The sequence below is a fragment of the Brachyhypopomus gauderio genome, unplaced genomic scaffold (assembly GCF_052324685.1).
Source record: "Brachyhypopomus gauderio isolate BG-103 unplaced genomic scaffold, BGAUD_0.2 sc67, whole genome shotgun sequence".
Classification (NCBI taxonomy): Eukaryota; Metazoa; Chordata; class Actinopteri; order Gymnotiformes; family Hypopomidae; genus Brachyhypopomus; species Brachyhypopomus gauderio.
Window position 1 is genome coordinate 802,501 of NW_027506888.1, and position 19,918 is coordinate 822,418.

Below are 19,918 nucleotides of genomic sequence, written 5' to 3' on the forward strand. Positions count from 1 at the left end.
TTGACCCTCCACTAGAGGGAGGTGTGGGTCACCTACTCTTTCCTCTACATTTGCACATTTCAAGCATTTCAAACATTTCAAAAATGTTCAACACTTCACAGAATGAAATCATGTCTGTAGACTCACAGTAATCCTATCTGGGATGCGTGAACACCTCGCTGTTGACACAGGTTTAGAAAAGCGTGAACATGTATATCTGGCCATGTCTGTACCACACGTCTCGAAGAGCTCAGCTCTGTAATTGAACTAATTTTAATAGCTCAGTTTCTGACCTCCGAGCGCTTTAAACAAATTGAACAGTGACGAATAATTGGATGAAATGTCCTCCCTACGGATTGCAGCAAGTACTTCGACACACACATGGAATACAGCATCGTCTATCTACAGTATACGGGTCTGAGACATTAAAACCCCAGTATTTTTCACAAGTACTTCGATCCACATGAACTGACATTTACGATGGAAAACCGCTGTGTCATGGTGTGAATCAAAGATGCACATTTGAAAAAGAAGAAACCCTTCCTCTGGGTTTTGGGGCATGTGAGGGGGGAAGGTGTTTGTCAGTAGGTAATTTTTGTCAGTAGGTAATTTTTGTCAGTAGGTAGTTTATGTCAGTAGGTAATTTTTGTCAGTAGGTAGCACTAAAAGGATTTGCTCCCTGATATCTTCTGCTGTATCTTTGTTCCTTTGTCCTCCCAAATTTTTTAAATTTGAAATGTTTTTCACCCGTTGGTCTTTATCTTGCTGTTGGGGGTGTGGAGAGGCCCCTGCTGTGGGCTTCACCCTGGGGCTCTCCTCTCCACCGTCAGGAGGATATGCTAGCAAACAGTGCTCACGCCGGAGATGTGAACACTACTCCCAGATGAGGTCTCCTGCTGGGCTGAGGCGCGTCGACTCATAAAGCGCGAGATTAAACATTTACACAGACGGCTGAGCCACATCCACAGCATCAGGGGGAGGTGGACGTTTCACGCCCAGATCCACTCGAGGCAAATCAGATTGGGATGTATTTTTCTTGCGATGTGTGTGTGTGTGTGTGTGTGTAGTTAAGCAGGGGCAGGTGTTTCGAGGGTGTGGCACAGATGGTCGATGGGCTGTCAGCAAAAACACCACTGAATGTGAAGAGAACAATCCTGGAATAGTAGGTTACCTTGTGTGTATGTACTGTATGTGTGTGTGTGTGTGTGTGTGTGTGTGTGTGTGTGTGTGTTTGCAGCATTAGTTCATGTGATGCAAATTTGTTTAGATTTATTTCTTTTTGTCTTAATAACCTGAGCTAAACTGAATATTATTGAGAGTTGCCTTAACATGCCTCATTTCTGTTCATCTGCTTTCCTCCATCTCTCTCTTTGTCTGTCTCTCTGTCTCTCTCTGTCTGTCTCTCTGTCTCTCTGTGTGTAGAGGGAGTATGGACAGATCCTCAGTAAGTTCAGAGCCATGTACACAGTAGGGTACTCCCTTTCCTTAGTAGCACTGGTCCTCGCACTGGCCATACTGGCCACCTTTAGGTAGAGATCACACACACACACACACACACACACACACCTACACACACACCTACACACACACCTACACACACACACACACACACACACACACACACACACACCTACACACACACACACACACACACACACACACCTACACACACACACACACACACACACACACACACACACACACACACACACCTACACACACACACACACACACACACACACACACACACACACACACACACACACACACACACAGCATGAGCATCTGCAGAGGGCAGTGCATGTTAGACTAGAACCTCTCGCCCCCTGGCGCTCTGCAGGAAGCTGCACTGCACAAGGAACAACATCCACATGAACCTGTTCGCCTCCTTCATCCTGCGTGCCTCCTCCATCCTGGTGAAAGACGGCCTTCTGGACCTGATCAACAGTGCCCACGTGCTGCACCACCCATATGAGGACGAGAGCTACGTCAGTGCTAAGGTCATGCGCACACACGCACACACGCACACACACACACACACACACACACACACACACACACACACACACACACACACATGTGCTCACACACTTATGCTTTTCTGTTTTGATTGGTGCTCTTCAGATGGTGGCTGGATGTCGTATGGCCATGGTGATGATGCAGTATACTGTCATAGCTAATAACTACTGGCTCCTTGTGGAGGGCTTGTACCTGCACAGTCTGCTGGCCATCACAGTCTTCTCAGAGAGGAAGTACTTCCACGTATACCTTTGTATTGGATGGGGTATGTACACACACATGTATTACGTGTGTGTGTGTGTGTGTGTGTGTGTGTGTGTGTGTGTGTGTGTGTGTGTGGTGTAAGTGACCCATAGATTTATCTAGCTGTTTGACTGATCACCCACACACACACACACACACACACACACACACACACATATATATATATATATATATATATATATATATATATATATATATATATATATATATATATATATATATATATATATATATATATATATATATATATATATATATATATATATATTTGACTGGCGTCATCATCCACCACTTTCTTTGACTGACAGGTGCACCGGTGATATTTGTGATGCCGTGGGTGACAGCCAAGTACCTGTATGAGAATGAACAGTAAGTGATGTGTCTCCTTGACACAGACTTGTGTTGCAGTTCTCCTGGAGACTCAGTACTGCAGAAGACAAAGTCCTGCACACTCAGCACACACTGCACACTTCACACACTCTTCACACTCTTCATGCTCTCTGCTCACTCTCACCATTTTGCGGGTGAAGTCCTACTGAAGTTTCCTACAGAAGGGTGAGGTTCAGGGTGATGAGTTTCCTACAGAAGGGTGAGGTTCAGGGTGATGAGTTTCCTACAGAAGGGTGAGGTTCAGGGTGATGAGTTTCCTACAGAAGGGTGAGGTTCAGGGTGATGAGTTTCCTACAGAAGGATGAGGTTCAGGGTGATGAGCTCAGCAGTGGGCAGACCAGAACAGTTGAACACATTAATTAAGTAATTAAACCATGAAACGCTAATTAATTAAACAAAGTGCTTGTAGTGAAAAGAAGAACGGCTCAAATGCCCATGTAGATGCCTCCAAACCTCATACATATGGGTGAATGTACTGTAGGTACACTTATGCTGTACTTTCTGAAGGTCAGTACAGTCATTATGGCACAACACTTCCAGCTGAGGTGCCTGTATCACGAATGCACCAGTGTCTGGCTATGGGTGGATACAACACCACCACCACTAACTCCAGCACTGTGGGTGGATACAACACCACCACCACTAACTCCAGCACTGTGGGTGGATACAACACCACCACCACTAACTCCAGCACTGTGGGTGGATACAACACCACCACCACTAACTCCAGCACTGTGGGTGGATACAAGACCACCACCACTAACTCCAGCACTCCAGTTCACCAGTAAAACCAGGAACCAGAAGGAAATGTTAACTATGTTTTTTTTGTTGGTATGTAAATAAGCGCTGATCTGTAAGTGTTAAAGTGTGTATCTAAATTTATGTTCACCTATGTCCATCTATGCGTACTACACTAGCTGGTTCTTTGAGCTTGTGTTGCTGACTGCATTCTGTTTAAAGTAAACAATGAGACTCTTTCAGGCAACTGCAAAGAGCCTGTTCATTGCCTTTTATCTACTAACCAGACCTGCATTCAGATTTCTGTGCATCTGGACTTTATGAACGAGACCATATTCTCTCTAATGAGAGTTTAATCGACGTGGCTGCCTACACTATTAACCTGGGGACAGTTTTTCAAAGGCTTCAAAGCATCAGAGTTGGCACGCAACAGAGACCGTGATCAAAGGAAGTTAACTCGGTGAATGGTACTATTAATAATGATGAGTTTCTTAATGCCAAGAAACCTTTAGTGGAACAGGCCTCTGTCCCACAATCCCAAGTCAGTGCCACTCCATTAACACAGGTGCAACAACACATGTACATTAACACAGGTGCACTAACACATGTACATTAACACAGGTGCATTAACACATGTACATTAACACAGGTGCATTAACATAGATGCAGTAACACAGGTGTATTAATAGAGGTGGTACAGCAGGGGTGTCAGGGCTGACTCGGCTGCCACTCCCTCTACCACCAGGAGGGGCACCCGAGTCAGTCCTAGACTTGCTGCACGTAATCAGCAATGATTCATTTCAGCTGTTCTAAGGCTTCTTAAGGAAGCTTTGGGAAACGGATCATTGCTGATTCGTTGTGGTTTCCATGCGCTTTCAGCCGGTATCCTCAGTCTCTGTGGTATTCTTCACACGAGTTACAAGGTGTCTCATCACCTCTCTCTCTATCTTTGTTTGTCTCCTGCTCTCCTTCGAGATTTCTCTCCTGTGTCGCTCCCTGACCTTCCTCAAGTTTTCACAAGCCTATTTCTCTTCCTGTCATTTGTTTGTCTTTGTTTTTGTGAAGGGTTTTGTTTTGTTTGCGGCGTTTTCTGCCTGCTGGCCAGCTTCCTTCACTGGCATTTTCAGTTTCGTTTTCGCGTCGCTTTCATCCGCGCTATTTCAGTTACGTTTGTTTTATTTTTTCTCCCGTCTCCTTACGGTTGAGCTTTTGTTTTGTCACGCGTTGAGTTTTTCCGCGTTCGTTTTGTTTCATTGTTTTTACCGTGCTATCACGGTTTATATTGTTTCCCTTTTCACGCGTCGAGTTTTCCGCGTTTGTTTTGTTTGTTTGGTTAAGCGTGATTACTTTCTTGTGTTTTGTTTTTACATATGCTGGCGTGGTGTTAGACGGCACTTGGGTCCTCCTATTCACACTCACTATACGTGGTGGGTACTTCCCTGTACTCCCGCGTTACAGAACGAATCAGCCATACTATGGACCCAGCCGGTAATCATGAGGCAGCAGAGTTAAGAGCTGCTCTCACTAGCCAAGGGCAGTTGCTTGGCAGCCACGAGCAGGCACTGCGACAGATTATGGAGCAGCTTAATGGGGTCACTGTCGCCTTACAGGCTCTAGCTGGTTCTGCTGCAGCCTCACCTACACCTCCCGCTGCACCTGTCGATCTCCCTGTTTCAGCTCCACGCCTTGAACCCGTTCTCCCGTGTCCACCCCGCTACTCAGGGGATCCTGAGGGGTGTAGAGGGTTTTTACTGCAATGTTCATTGGTATTTGAACAACAGCCCTCTAGGTTTCCCTCTGAGCGTGCCAAGGTAGCCTACGTGGTAGCACTGCTAACCGAAAAGGCTCTGGCTTGGGCTACCCCACTATGGGAAGCACAAGCAGAAGTGTGCACCACGTACGAGCGATTCGCCGCGGCCATGAAAAGCGCGTTCTATCATCCGTCCTCAGGGGGTGTGGTTGGGTCTCGTCTCCTGCGCCTAAGACAGGATAAAATGTCTGTGGCAGACTATTCTCTGGCGTTCAGGACGCTGGCCTCAGAGAGTGGATGGAGCGCCAACGCCCTCACAGCAATCTTTCAGGAGGTGTTGTCTGAAGAGCTCAAAGACGAGCTGGCGCTTCGTGATCCCCCTACTGAGCTGGATGCGTTGATCGCTTACACTGTGCGTCTTGACAACCGTTACCGTGAATGCAGACACGCTAGACGACCGCAACACCAGGCAGTTACACCTAAGCCTGACTCCACACACACCGTAGAGTCATGTGAGGCCGACAGTAAGCCACAACCTATGCAGTTAGCGCACACACGTCTATCACGGCAAGAAAGACAGGCACGCCTTCAGGAGGGTAGGTGTCTGTATTGCGGTAGTAAAGGGCATCAACGCCAAAACTGCCTGAGCTGCAGGGAAAAGGAGCGGTCCGCCAGTAACAGAGGAGGTACCGGCGGGCCCTGTCTCAAACCCTCCTAGCAACGGCTTATTTGTACACGTTTCACTTACCTGGCGAGGGACTGAAGGGAAACACCTCTTGGCGTTTATCGATTCAGGCGCTGCTGCCAATTTCATTGACGTCACATTGGCCAAAGAACTGGGGGTTCCGCTTGTCGACTTGGAGAAACCCATGTCTGTAGCGGCCGTTGATGGACGTGCCTTGACTTCAGGCGAAGTTATTAAACAGACCATCCCGCTAGACATGAGTATTGGGGGCCACCGAGAACAGCTCACCCTCTATGTCATTAGCGCACCCCAGATGCATCTTATTCTGGGTTTTCCTTGGCTCCAACGCCACAACCCAGAGGTGGATTGGCTTTCCCGTTCTGTCCGTAGTTGGGGATCTGTCTGCAAGGACACATGCTTAGGCTCCGAAACCACTACCGGTCATACACCTGACCCGGTCGATCTTACTCCGGTCCCTGCTGTTTACCACGACCTCAGAGAGGTATTCAGCAAAAAGAAGGCAGGCTTCCTTCCTCCGCATAGGGCTCACGACATGGCCATAGAGTTACTGCCAGGTACTAGTCCCCCTAGGGGCCGTCTCTTCTCTCTGTCCGTACCCAAACGTAAGGCCATGGAGACATACATACGGGAAGCCCTGGCAGCCGGGTTTATCCGGCCATCCACCTCTCCTGCTGGTGCAGGTTTTTTCTTTGTGGGAAAAAAAGATGGGGGACTCAGACCATGTATCGACTACCGTGGACTTAACAAGGTCACAGTCAAGGATCGTCACCCGTTACCCCTCATGGCTACCGCCTTTGAGGCCCTCCAGCAGGCCACTATCTTTAGTGAGCTCGACCTGAGGAGTGCCTACAATTTAGTCAGGGTAAGGGAGGGTGACGAGTGGAAGACTGCGTTTATCACGCCCTCTGGCCACTACGAGTATCTTGTCATGCCCTTTGGTTTAATGAACGCCCCGGCCGTGTTCCAGCGCTTCATTAACGAAGTCCTGAGGGAGGCTCTGGACAGATATGTCTTCGTTTATCTAGATGATATCCTCATCTACAGCAAATCCGAGGCAGAACACATAAAACACGTCCGGCGGGTGCTCCAACTACTCCTCGAGAACCACTTATACATCAAACTAGAAAAGTCGTTATTTCATGTACAGGAAATAGGCTTTCTAGGCTACCGTATCGCCCAGAACACCCTGGCCATGGACCGCTCTAAGGTCCGGGCCGTTGCTCATTGGCCCACTCCTACCTCACTCCGCCTGGTGCAGCGTTTTTTAGGATTCGCCAATTTCTACCGTCGTTTCATTAAGGCCTTTAGCACCCTTGCGGCTCCTCTGATCACTCTCACCAAGAAGAGCCCCGGTCCTTTTGTCTGGACTCCTGAAGCTCAGCAGGCTTTCGACGACCTCAAAAAATGGTTCACTTCCGAACCTGTGTTGCGCATGCCGGATCCCGACCTACCGTTTGTTGTAGAGGTCGATGCCTCAGACTATGGAATAGGTGCCGTTCTCTCCCAGAGAACCGGGTCCCCTCCTAAGCTCCATCCGTGTGCATATTATTCCCATCGCATGTCCCCCGCTGAATGCAATTACGATGTAGGGGACAAGGAACTTTTGGCCGTTAAATTAGCCCTAGAAGAATGGAGACACTGGTTGGAGGGGGCTAAGCACCCTTTCCTGGTCTGGACCGACCATAAGAACCTGGCCTACCTCCAGCAGGCCAAGCGTCTGAATCCCAGACAAGCCAGATGGTCCTTGTTTTTCGGGCGTTTTGATTTCACACTCTCCTACCGTCCGGGCACGAAAAACGCCAAGCCTGATGCTCAGTCCCGTCAGTGGGAGTCGCCTCCTCACACCTCTGAGCCCAGCATCGTGCTGCCCGCCTCCAAAATCGTGGCATCCCTGCAGTGGGCCATAGAAACAGAGGTTAAACAAGCTCTTACCAGTGACCTAGGGCCTGGGGGTGGTCCCTCCGACCGTCTCTACGTCCACCCTAGGTTACGCAAGAAGGTTATGGAGTGGGGTCACGCTTCACCCTTCGCTGCTCATCCCGGGTCACGGCGTACTCTGAAACTCATCCAGGGTAGGTTCTGGTGGCCCGGGATGGACCAAGAGGTGACTCGTTTCGTCACCGCCTGCGAAACGTGCACCAGAAATAAGGTGACCCATACCAAACCCGCCGGTCTGTTACGCCCTTTGCCCATACCGTCAAGACCTTGGACGCACGTGGCCTTAGACTTTGTTACCGGGTTGCCTCCCTCTCGGGGTAACACCACTATTCTGGTCATCGTGGACCAGTTTTCTAAAACCGCAAGGTTCCTGGCCTTACCTCGGCTTCCCTCTGCCCGCGAGACCGCGTCTCTCTTCCTGCACAACATAGTCAGGCACCACGGCTTTCCTGCCGACGTGGTGTCCGACAGGGGGCCCCAATTCACCAGTCGTTTTTGGGGTTCTTTCCTGAAGCTCTTGGGGGCCAGGGCTAGTTTGTCCTCTGGGTATCACCCCCAGACCAATGGTCAGACGGTGCGCACCAACCAAGACCTCGAGCAGACGCTTCGGTGTCTGGCTTCCTCGAACCCCTCCTCCTGGTCTGACCAGCTTCTGTGGGCCGAGTATGCCCATAACACCTTGTGGCACTCGGCCCTCAGGATGTCCCCCTTTGAATGCCTCTACGGGTACGCCCCTCCCCTCCTATGTTCGCTAACCAGGAGGAGGAGGCGGCCGTTCCGGGTGCCCGGGCTATGGTGCGGCGATGTAGGTTGGCCTGGCGTAGGGCCCGTAAGGCCTTGATGTCTGCCTCCTCCGGCTACTGTCGGAGCGCCAATAGGCACCGCCTTCCTGCCCTGTCGTTTCGCCCGGGTCAGCGCGTTTGGTTGTCTGCTAAGGACCTGCCTGTCCACGGCGGGACCAAGAAGCTGGCTCCTCGCTACCTGGGTCCCTTCAAGGTAGACAGGCGCATCAACCCGGTCGCTTACCGGTTGGTGCTACCGCCCTCTATGAGGGTCCACCCGGTGTTTCACATTTCGCGTCTCTGTCCTGTTCTATGTAACATGCCCCGTGCTCCTGCCCCGCCGGCTCCCCGCATGGTCGACGGCGGTCCTGTGTACACGGTCAACCGGTTGTTGGACCACCGCCGTGTTCGGGGTCGGGACCAGTACCTGGTTGACTGGACGGGTTACGGCCCCGAGGAGCGCTCCTGGGTCCCCGCCTCTCGCGTCGTTGACAGGTCCTTGATCCGGGATTTCCGCCGTGCCAGGGCCATCGCGTTGGGCCCGCGTGGTCTCGGGCCTAGAGGGGGGGGCTCTGTCAGGGCTGACTCGGCTGCCACTCCCTCTACCACCAGGAGGGGCACCCGAGTCAGTCCTAGACTTGCTGCACGTAATCAGCAATGATTCGTTTCAGCTGTTCTAAGGCTACTTAAGGAAGCTTTGGGAAACGGATCATTGCTGATTCGTTGTGGTTTCCATGCGCTTTCAGCCGGTATCCTCGGTCTCTGTGGTATTCTTCACACGAGTTACAAGGTGTCTCATCACCTCTCTCTCTATCTTTGTTTGTCTCCTGCTCTCCTTCGAGATTTCTCTCCTATGTCGCTCCCTGACCTTCCTCAAGTTTTCACAAGCCTATTTCTCTTCCTGTCATTTGTTTGTCTTTGTTTTTGTGAAGGGTTTTGTTTTGTTTGCGGCGTTTTCTGCCTGCTGGCCAGCTTCCTTCACTGGCATTTTCAGTTTCGTTTTCGCGTCGCTTTCATCCGCGCTATTTCAGTTACGTTTGTTTTATTTTTTCTCCCGTCTCCTTACGGTTGAGCTTTTGTTTTGTCACACGTTGAGTTTTTCCGCGTTAGTTTTGTTTCATTGTTTTTACCGTGCTATCACGGTTTATATTGTTTCCCTTTTCACGCGTCGAGTTTTCCGCGTTTGTTTTGTTTGTTTGGTTCAGCGTGATTACTTTCTTGTGTTTTGTTTTTACATACGCTGGCGTGGTGTTAGACGGCACTTGGGTCCTCCTATTCACACTCACTATACGCGGTGGGTACTTCCCTGTACTCCCGCGTTACAAGGGGTGCCCACAAGCCGAAGTTCCCAGCTAACAAAAAAACGTCCCGAGGACGTCCCGCGAACCAACACTGCGAACGTCCTCTGGACGTTTTTTTGTAGGGTCGCCAAAATGTTTCAGGGGACGTTCAGTGGACGTTACAAAGGACGTTTGTAGGACCACCTGGAAACATCCAGAGGACAATGAGCGGACGTTTAAGGAACGTCCTTTAAACGTCTCTGTGTTAAATTGTTTAGGTCTACTTCTTATGTTACTTCTAAAACAACTTAGATTTTATTGATTTAGTAAATCCGGGTATTGCATATGGAATAAAAATGAACACACAAGAAGTGATAGGCTGTAAACAAGTTATTATTTTTTATTTGAAATGCGAAAAAAGTGTCTGATGTGCGCATTTTGAATGCCGTTTCAAGCCTCCTTTTCACATGTTTCTTGGGGTGAAGCCTAAAATAGACAGATACACGTTTGTTAACATTTAATTTTGTGACCTCTAGTTATAATAAAGCGTTCGATAAATGAAGTAATTTGAACGTTTTGCTTGAAGAACATCAGCTACTCAAATCAATGCTAACCCAGCTAGGTAGCTATAGTTGGCATTAACTTGTTTATGTGGCTAGCTACTTATAGCGAATGCTATCGTCGGCTGTTATCTGTGGCTGAGACCATCAACATCAGTTAACGTTACTTACTATTGAAGTCTTAATGCAGTGATTCATAGAACTTTATCATTTGATAGCGTAGCGTAGTGATAATTTAGCTCTAGCCATGACCATATAGAAATAATGTCCAGCCACAGATGGGCATCCGTTTTTGGTACAACTGTTTGATTTTGCTGATCGGGTTTTATGATTATCCAGAGGGGTTAGCTGAGGGTTTATTAAAATCACCTCATACATTAGCCGCAACTCAGAAGATAAATTTACTAAGATATGTATTTACTAGCTAACCATATTTTAATCAAATGTAGGTGACTCACCTTGAATTTAAAATAACGGCTTCTGTCAGAATATTCAAGTTAGCTAACGTTCCTACGTCGCGAGAAGACGGCTCGTGCGTTTATGTTCCCGCTTGCTAATCCTCTAGTGAGTAAAACTCTAAATCAGCTGACTGCCTTTCACGCACGCACCATGACAACGGTCGCGGGACCACGTCCGGACGTTCTCAAACGTTCTCTAAATGTAACAAAAATAACGTTATTTCAACGACTATACGGGGACGTCTCCGAACGTCCTGTGAATGTATCTTTGGGAACGTTCCGCCAGGACTTCGAGGGGACCTGCTGGGAACGTCCGTTATGGCCTAGGAACGTCCTATCGCGAACGTTATAAAAAACCTCTAATAAGAACGTCCGCGAACGTCCCCGGGACGTTCACTGTTTGCTGGGGTTGTTACCGGGGCGGTGTATATATACAACCGTCAGTGCAGATGGACGATAGCCTGTCATTCATCCACTACTTTTTAATGTCATGCGATCTACCCACATTCGACCGGTCGATTGCGATCGACGTAATAGGCACCCCACCCCTGTGGTACAGTATAAGAACAGCCTGGACTGGTGGATGCTGTTTCTTACTGTTAGCGCTTGTCTTTCCAGTACACTGGGTGTGTTTGGACGTCAATGTAACTGTAGGATTTGTTAATATTATTGGTGCTATCTAGTACTTTAGAGCAAATGCTATAATCACTATGTGATATGTAACTTTTAAAATTAGAATTTAAATGTTTACATATACCTTAATCCAGATTGATCCAGGTTAAATCTGATGGTATTTTGTTCCATGTGCAGATGCTGGGAGAGGAATGTAAACATGGGGTATTGGTGGATAATCCGTTCCCCCATCATATTTGCCTATCTGGTGAGTGGCTTACCACACACACACACACACACACACACACACACACACACACACACACACACACACACACAAGGCAAGGCAAGTTTATTTATATAGCACCTTTCATACACAATGGTCATTCAAAGTGCTTTACAAATGAAACACACTCACACACACACACACACAAACACACACAAACACACACACGCACACACACGCACACACAAATGCACACACGCACACGCACACACAAACACACACACACACACATACATATGGTTCCATCTGCTTTTGTGACTGATGTGGCTTACAAATCGATTTTCTTCTTCTTCTACTTTATCAACAGATAAATTTCTTTATATTTATTAAAATTATAAAGATCCTGATGTCCAAATTAAAGGCTCATCAAATGAGGTACACGGACTATAAATTCAGGTAATATATCTGATATCGAACCGTGCAGATAGATATGTAGAACAGATTGCACACTTTTATTTTGACCAGCAGTTCTGTTTTCTCTCTTTTAGATTAGCTAAGTCCACCCTTACACTCATTCCTCTGTTGGGGATTCACGCCATCCTCTTCACCTTCGTCATCGATGAATCAGTGTCCAAGGAGTCTCTGCTGCGGCTTGTACGACTGTTCTATGACCTCCTCTTCAGCTCTTTCCAGGTCAGGGTTCAAAGGTTATAGTAATGTAGGGTGACATATAGCCTAGATACTTGGTGAGTGGTTAAATAAACATCTTCGTCTGATGAGACTACACGCCTTCCAAGTGTTTCGATCCTCTTGCACAGAACATTGCATAAAGTCATTAAGAACAAACAAGTTGTGCTTGGTAAAGCCCTCGACATGTCACTGTCATTCAGTGTTATACATTCAGTTGTTAATGGGACTCAGGCATTTACTGTATTTTGTGATGCTGTATTTTGTGATTTACATTTGCTGTATTTTGTGATGGGGTGATTCTGCTGCTATAGCAACACGGCCTCCTGTGTTGGAATGCAAGTACTATAGCAACATTGTATTCCACATAAAGTGTAGTGTAGTGGCTAGTTAACTTTTAGCTGTAATGCTTTCTTTATGACTGACTTCAGAGAGGGGCGAGACACTCCCTTCTAGCACAGGTAAGGGGGTGCTTGGAACCCAGTACTCACATCATCCAATCAGAGTCTACTGCACTGCACTGTGGTGCTTACGACCCATGCTTTTCATCTACAGCCCTAAGTGTCCAATGTTTCAACAGTACACCCGATCCAGGGTTTTCCATGACTCACAACACCAGAACCAGGGTTTTCCATGACTCACCACACCTGATCCAGGGGTTTCCATGACTCACTGTGGTAGAGTGAGCCATAGTGTTACGGAGGCCCTTGGGAATAATGTTTCAGAAAGATCAGGACTCCGTTTATTCCATTTCTCACACTTTATTTTTAAACAAACATCCACAATGACTGGCCCGACACGTCTCAATGGTAATATCGCTCCCCCCCTGCGGGTTCGCATGAACGCCTTTTAAATCCTAGGCTCCTCCCCCAGCAGGTTCGGGTCACACCATCTTTCTCCAACTCAGGTGATCTAAAATCAAAGCGACTTCACAAAACAATTACATATACACTCCACACATTCAACGGCCGTCATCATACATGCAATACACTCACACCCTAAATTGTAGTCCCTGATAATATATAAAAAGGATTGTCTTTGCATGTCTCTGCATGTCGCTTCCAACTTCGTAACTTGCGGTCCTTTGTTACCTGCGGTTGGTGCTGGGTCAGAGCCTCCGACCACATCACACTCACCACACCTGAACCAGGGGTTTCCACGACTCACCATACCAGATCCAGGGGTTTCCATGATTCACCACACCTGATCCAGGGGTTTCTATAACTCACCACACCTGATCCAGGGGTTTCCATGATTCACCACACCTGTTCAAGGGGTTTACATGATTCATCTGTTCCAGGGGTTTTCTGTGCTCCACGTGCTCACCAGGAAGTGTGTCCTGTAGCAGGGAAAATATGGAACTGTGCTCCCTTGCTTGAAATAACACGTTATGGGATTTATGTACTTTTACTTTGGTGATTTTGGTGAATACCTTTGTATTGTATTACTCTTATCACAACACTATTTAACACACAACACTCTTTAACACACAACACTCTTTAATACACAATGCTTTTTAATACACAATGCTCTGTATTACACAGCACTCTTTAACACACGGTGCTCTAGAACACCCAACACTCTTTAACACACAACATTCTGTAACACATGGCCCTGGTGTATAAAAGGTGCTATGTGAATAAAGATATTACTGACATGTATGACATGTACTGGAGACCTTCACCAATAGCCTTTGCATGTCTCTAAATACAGGGGCTGCTGGTGGCCATCTTGTACTGCTTCATCAACAAAGAGGTGAGAACCCTGTTTAACCTCAGTTCAAGTGTCCCACGTGTGAAAAGGCCATGATACTATTAGAATGAAGCATCATCTAAAAGATCTTTAATAATTGCAGTGTATTAGTACATACAAATTCTGTGCCGCATATTTGTTTTTTTTAAGTATATGTCATATGTGACAGCAAAACGTTGAACGGGTCTGAATTGAAATCAGTTTTCCAGAACCTTCTGAATCAGACGGAAGGTTCTGGAATGGCCCCCCCTGCCTGCCGCTCTGTGTCCAGGTGCAGAACGAGATGCTGAAACGCTGGCGGAGGTGGAAGCTGGGCAAGGACATTGACGAGGAGTACCGGCACACGCACAGCCAGACGGCCCAGGGCAAGAGCAGCAGCGCGGGGGTGATGGCGGCAGCCGAGTGCTCCGACACCCTGGAGCCGCCAGACCTGCCGGGGCCACCGCCCTCGGGAGAGAGCCGTCGCCTGGTAGTCAGGTGCCACGACGGGGCAGGTGAGGAGCAGAGGCGGGGCCGGACCATGCTCCACCTGGCCTTCCAGCTGCAGGGGGGAGCCAGCAACTGCAGCTCCCTGACGGAGGACACCTGTTTGGACGAGCGCGTGCACGGCAGCGAGGACGGCCTGGCCGAGACGGAGGACTGTGATGTCTGAGAGGGCGGTGACCTCCTCTGATGCCATCAAGAGGCTCTAAGCAGGACAGGAAAAGGGGAAAAAGAAGCAGAGAAGCATGAGCCCCATGCGACTGTAGCCTCAAGGGAGTTAAGGAGGTCCCTGGCCTGTGAAATGGTGATTTGGAGTTCAAGGGGAATATAAGCAGGACTGGCAACTCCACTACAGACTGGTTTAACCACAGAACTGCTGGGTGAGAATGGTCACGAACGCTTAAGAAGAAATACGCATACACGCACATCTACGGCTTAAAAAAAAAAAAAAACGTACACACTGTGAATATTGACCATCTAACTTAACATAAGACAACTATCCTGTATTTTCAAACAGTCAGACAGAGACCCCAGTGCCATTGTGCTTAAACAAGCCGACACCCACCTCCAAGCACTCTGAACAAGTGCATGCTCCTTCTTATGACCATGTTCTTCACTGTGTTTACAAATATGTCAATTTGACTTCCTGTTTCCTCATGCTTATTTAGCCTGTCCTGACCCTTACCAGCCACCATGCCACTGTGAACGAGACAGCAATTCAACTATAAAAAAAATTATGTAAAATACAACACACAAAAACACAGTATTCCCAGCTCCATCGTTGTGAAACTAACCATTGTCAGGCAGGGTTACGGCTAGGGTTAGGGTTAGGGTCACGGTTACAGTTATGTTAGGGTTAGTGTTACACTAAAACGGGGGCAGGTTGCAAGTGTTAGAGTTAGGGTTGGGGTTATTGGTTAGGGTTACATTACACGAGGCAGCAGGTTGCCAGTTTCTTCCCACTGAGTTTGTTCTGAAAATGTCCAGATGTTTGACAAGAAGTGAAGTTTGACTTGAATTTGACCTTGAAAAAGTTTTTCTGCCAAAATATTTTTGAAATGTCTCTTAATCCCAGCAGTAAGCAGGTAGCGAGATTGCACTGTGGGTTCAGTCATGCACACGCACGCACGCACGCATGCACGCACACACACACACACACACACACACACACACACACAGAGACACACAGTCCAGTCCATTCTAATCCAGAGATAACCCAGAATAGCTGAAATGGATCCTGACAGAGTTCCACTTCCTCTGTGTGAACATCCTCTTGGAGTTCCTCCTCCAAACCAAGATTCTTCTGGGACCATCAAGGATCTACAGAAGCTTTGTGGGAGCTGCATTCTGAAACACTGCAGGGACTCCAGAAAATCACATCCTTTACCAGTCGTCACTATGGAAACATTTAGGAGTGCAGTTCCATCATGTTTTTAAAATTCACACTCATTCAAAATGCATATGGCTTATGCATTGTGTCCTTGCTTATAAGGCATTGTACATAATTTGCCATCATTATTTATTATTCCTGATTATGATTAATGTGTGCTTTTTAGCCAACTGGTCTGCCTTTTCCTGAATGTGTAATAACATTTTTTTGACAAGATCGAATCGTGCAGTTTGAATCTTATGTGAATAGCTGTCAGTTCATTCTAAAAAACAAGCAAAGAGAAAGAAAGGAAACTTCTGTTTTGTTTGCAGATGAATAAAAAGATTGCAGATGAGATTTTAAAAGATTACTGTGTCAGGGAAGGACACAAGCATTTTAGTGTGATTACTAAAACACATGGAGGTCTGGGAACCTAATATAGTCACTGTGAACTCCTATATCATAAATCACTGGCTACTAACAGCCCTTGGGGGGAGAGAGAGCTAGCCATTTCAGCTCTCAATCTCCACATAGACATTCATGGCAGCTAAGCTAACAGCCAGATCACCTATATTTGACAGAAGGCATTCCACGTAAAGAGCACATAGGTTTCACTCATGTAAACATCTAAACAAATACCTCAAGCATGGCACCAGGCCAACCAATCCCCATGCACTGAGGTACATGTGCTCCTAACAATTTCACCAGTCGTATAGTCAACATGTAGCGCAGATTAGTTTATGCTTAAAAGCGAAGGAACAATGTCCAGACTCATTCTCTATGTAAACAGAGATGGATTGTGTTGTTGTCTTAGCCTATCAGCCCCTCAGATTGGGCCATTCCAGTACCTCTGCCGTGAGGGTGAACACAGAGGTCACACTTTCTTCTGAGTGTGCGACCATTCCTCTCACGGAGCTTCCCTGTATTTGCAGTATCGTCAGGCACTCTCTCCTGCCATTTGTGGGGGCAGCTCACTAACGAGACGAGCATATTGTCAGCTAACGAGATAACGAGGTGATTGACTGTTATGTGGCGACACTGAGTTTTTATGTTCGGCCAGAGCGGATGTGCTCATGGCCGGTTGAGATGGCCCATCACGTGGCCGTCAGAGCGTGGGCAGTACTAATGATTACTGAATTGGACTTTAGTCACAGAGACTGCAAACACGTTGAAGTCATTGATGCTCATTTTGCATGATATCATAAGGGAGGATCTCAATGACCCTGACTTTAGTTGCCATGATGATTTAATACCCAACTGCTTCTGAACTGTGAATACGAAGACCTTCAAAAAAGTAAACTAAAGACACATGGTTTTGGTGTGTGTGTGTGTGTGTGTGTGTGTGTGTGTGTGTGTGTGGGGGGGGGTGTGTGTGTGTGTGTGTGTGTGTGTGTGTGTGTGTGTGTGTGTGTGTGTGTGGGTGGGTGGGTGTGTTTGTGTTTAGAAATTGGCATTTATTCCCCATCTTCTACAAGGAACCAATGAATTTCAACTCAGCTAGTTGAATCATTAGAGTTCCTTGTGCTTTTCTGAATTCACAAGTGCTCAGCAAACACAACTTGTAAACAGCATTGTGTGTTCCAGATGTGTAATAAGAGACTGATAAAAACTACTCCCTTAAACATTCAGATTAATATCCAATTTAACAAAGCCCATAAAAATAAATTCACTTACAGCATAAATAAATCACATTATTCTGGCGCATTATTAACTGGTCTAGCTGTGTTTCACATGAAAGTATGGGTTGGTATGTAATTGTTACTTAAACACGATTGTGTAAAATGGAGTGGTTATGGCATGCACATAATCTGCCATTTCTCAGTAATCGCTAATGGACCAACCAATCAACTTGCTTGATTAATCTATTGGCATAGATTGCACATTCCATGTATGGGTTTGAGTGAATAATTTAGTGTTTTGCATACTCCCATTAGCATGCAAAACACAGAAGCCATTAGCCAGAAGCCAAACTATTATGTTGTATATAAATGATTCCTACTTCCAAACTCTGGAACGCTCTCCCGCCAGACATCCGCAATATAGATTCACTCCCTCTTTTCAAAACACGACTTAAAACTCACCTGTTCAACGTTGCTTACTCCCAATAACCTCTTTGTCTGTTTGTTTTGTTTATGTATGTGTTGTTTTGTTACTGTATGTGTTGCATGTTTTCTAATCTCCTGGAAAGTGTCCTTGGGTGTCCTGAAAGGCGCTTGAAATAAAATGTATTATTATTATTATTACTGGGAATCCTACTGATCATTTCTCATACAGACAATCAATCTTATTCTTAAAAGAACCAGGAGCTACTTGTCCAAAACACAAAGTCCAGTCAGTCCTGTTAAAGAGGAAAAATATGAAGGACATATATTAGCCTAACAGGCTAATACCAGCCAATCTGTGCATGTATGCGCACTGGCCTTGATGTCCTATAGGGCAGGAAAACTGCCTAACCCTAACCCTAACCCTAGAAACTGATGAATGAGATGGAGACTGATACATCAGAGGGAGACTGAGATTAGATGATGATGATGAATTGGGATTTGAGCCATTAGCCTTGTTAGTCTTTATAGCTCTTTAGTTCTTCATAGTTCTAAAGAGCTTCATAATTCAATAGTTCTTTATAGGTGAACACAGGTATTCCACGGCAACCCCTCTTGTTTTGATTTTATTTCCTGGTTTTCCTCTTTGTGCTTTTATTTTGAAATCTGCCTTCACACCCCTGTATCTTGTGTCCCTACCTTGTGTACTGGTTTCACCTGTGTCTCGATATAGCCTTGTTTTGCCTGTGTATTTAAACCCTGTGTTTCATCCTGCATGTTGCTGGTCATTGCATGTAGTATCTGTTATTTTGTTCTTGTTTCTGCCTTATGTATTCTCTAGTTCTTTCTGTTGTTTGTTAGCTCATAGCTTGTGTTCTTGCATTCAGTCCAGTTTCTGTTGCAAGTCTTGTTTGTTTTTTGTTTGTCTTGTCTCTTTAATTTGTAAGTGTGCAGGTTTGCTTCGTATGCCTTTGTTTGTCTATGTTGCTACATATTTATTATGTCCATGTCCTCCTTCATTAATTTGTCTGTAATTGTAGGTAGTATTGATGTCTTAGGTTGATGTCTTTACTCTTGTTTAGTTTATCAGTGTTTGATATTGTCTTAAGTATAGTTATCTTTGTATCTTTCTTAATAAACCGCATAAAGGCTCGTATTTGTGTCCAACCTCTACCACACCTAAGTCAACCTAGTTACACTTAGATCACACCTTTTACAATACACCATGACACCATAAGCTTTAATATTTTCATTATAAGATCTCCATAATCCACAATCTGGTGATAACTATGAAACAATGTAAATGTAGTCCATTTAACAAACCTTTTAATGTACTAAAGACACATTCATGGTGGATATTATATACAGACTACGTGAGATGTATTTGGAAGTTGAGAAATGGATGAAAGAGGAACAGAAACGGCCAATTGGAAAAAAAAGGCCCAGAAACCCCAAACAGGCTGAGGCAGACCAAACCAACCGCACCAGAGTGGAAGATCAGTATTCACAGCATTCTGAAGGTATGACAGGCTCATTTAAAAGTGAATGAAACAATAAATGAAACTCACTAATATGACCAGCACAGGTGTGAGGAACACTCCAATTTAATTTGGCTTTATTTGTTTTTTTACAGTAGTTTTCACGCTTGCCTCAAAACCACGTCCACTGCTTCAGAACTCTTCACACAGTATGTATCAGTTCACCTTTCATATTTCCTCCAACAGTGCTGCCACAACTCTAACCATAACCGTTTCCCACAACACTGCTCTGTCACTCAGTGTATGGTGAACTTTAAAATGTAAACTTGTACAAAATACGATGTGTTCCCCTTCCTTTATTTAAGCTTGTTTGGAAGCCAGCTAAGAAACCTTAGATCTGTGGGC

At 46.2% G+C, this 19,918-nt stretch overlaps 1 protein-coding gene across 5 annotated transcripts in view; it reads left to right on the top strand.

The window, feature by feature from the left end:
* The window catches only part of gcgrb (glucagon receptor b), a 47,622-nt gene extending 28,435 nt beyond the window's left edge, over positions 1-19,187 (top strand). For 3 of the 5 annotated variants that reach the window (XM_076989373.1, XM_076989374.1, XM_076989375.1), the window contains 10 exons: positions 1,047-1,141; positions 1,402-1,508; positions 1,820-1,979; positions 2,104-2,263; positions 2,571-2,631; positions 11,675-11,744; positions 12,070-12,158; positions 12,251-12,395; positions 14,103-14,144; positions 14,413-19,187. In XM_076989373.1, coding sequence (XP_076845488.1) covers positions 1,047-1,141; positions 1,402-1,508; positions 1,820-1,979; positions 2,104-2,263; positions 2,571-2,631; positions 11,675-11,744; positions 12,070-12,158; positions 12,251-12,395; positions 14,103-14,144; positions 14,413-14,793 — 1,310 coding nt within the window. In that variant the 3' untranslated portion in view covers positions 14,794-19,187. The other 2 variants (XM_076989377.1, XM_076989376.1) reach the window with 2 other exon arrangements.
* Positions 19,188-19,918: the final 731 nt, after the last annotated feature.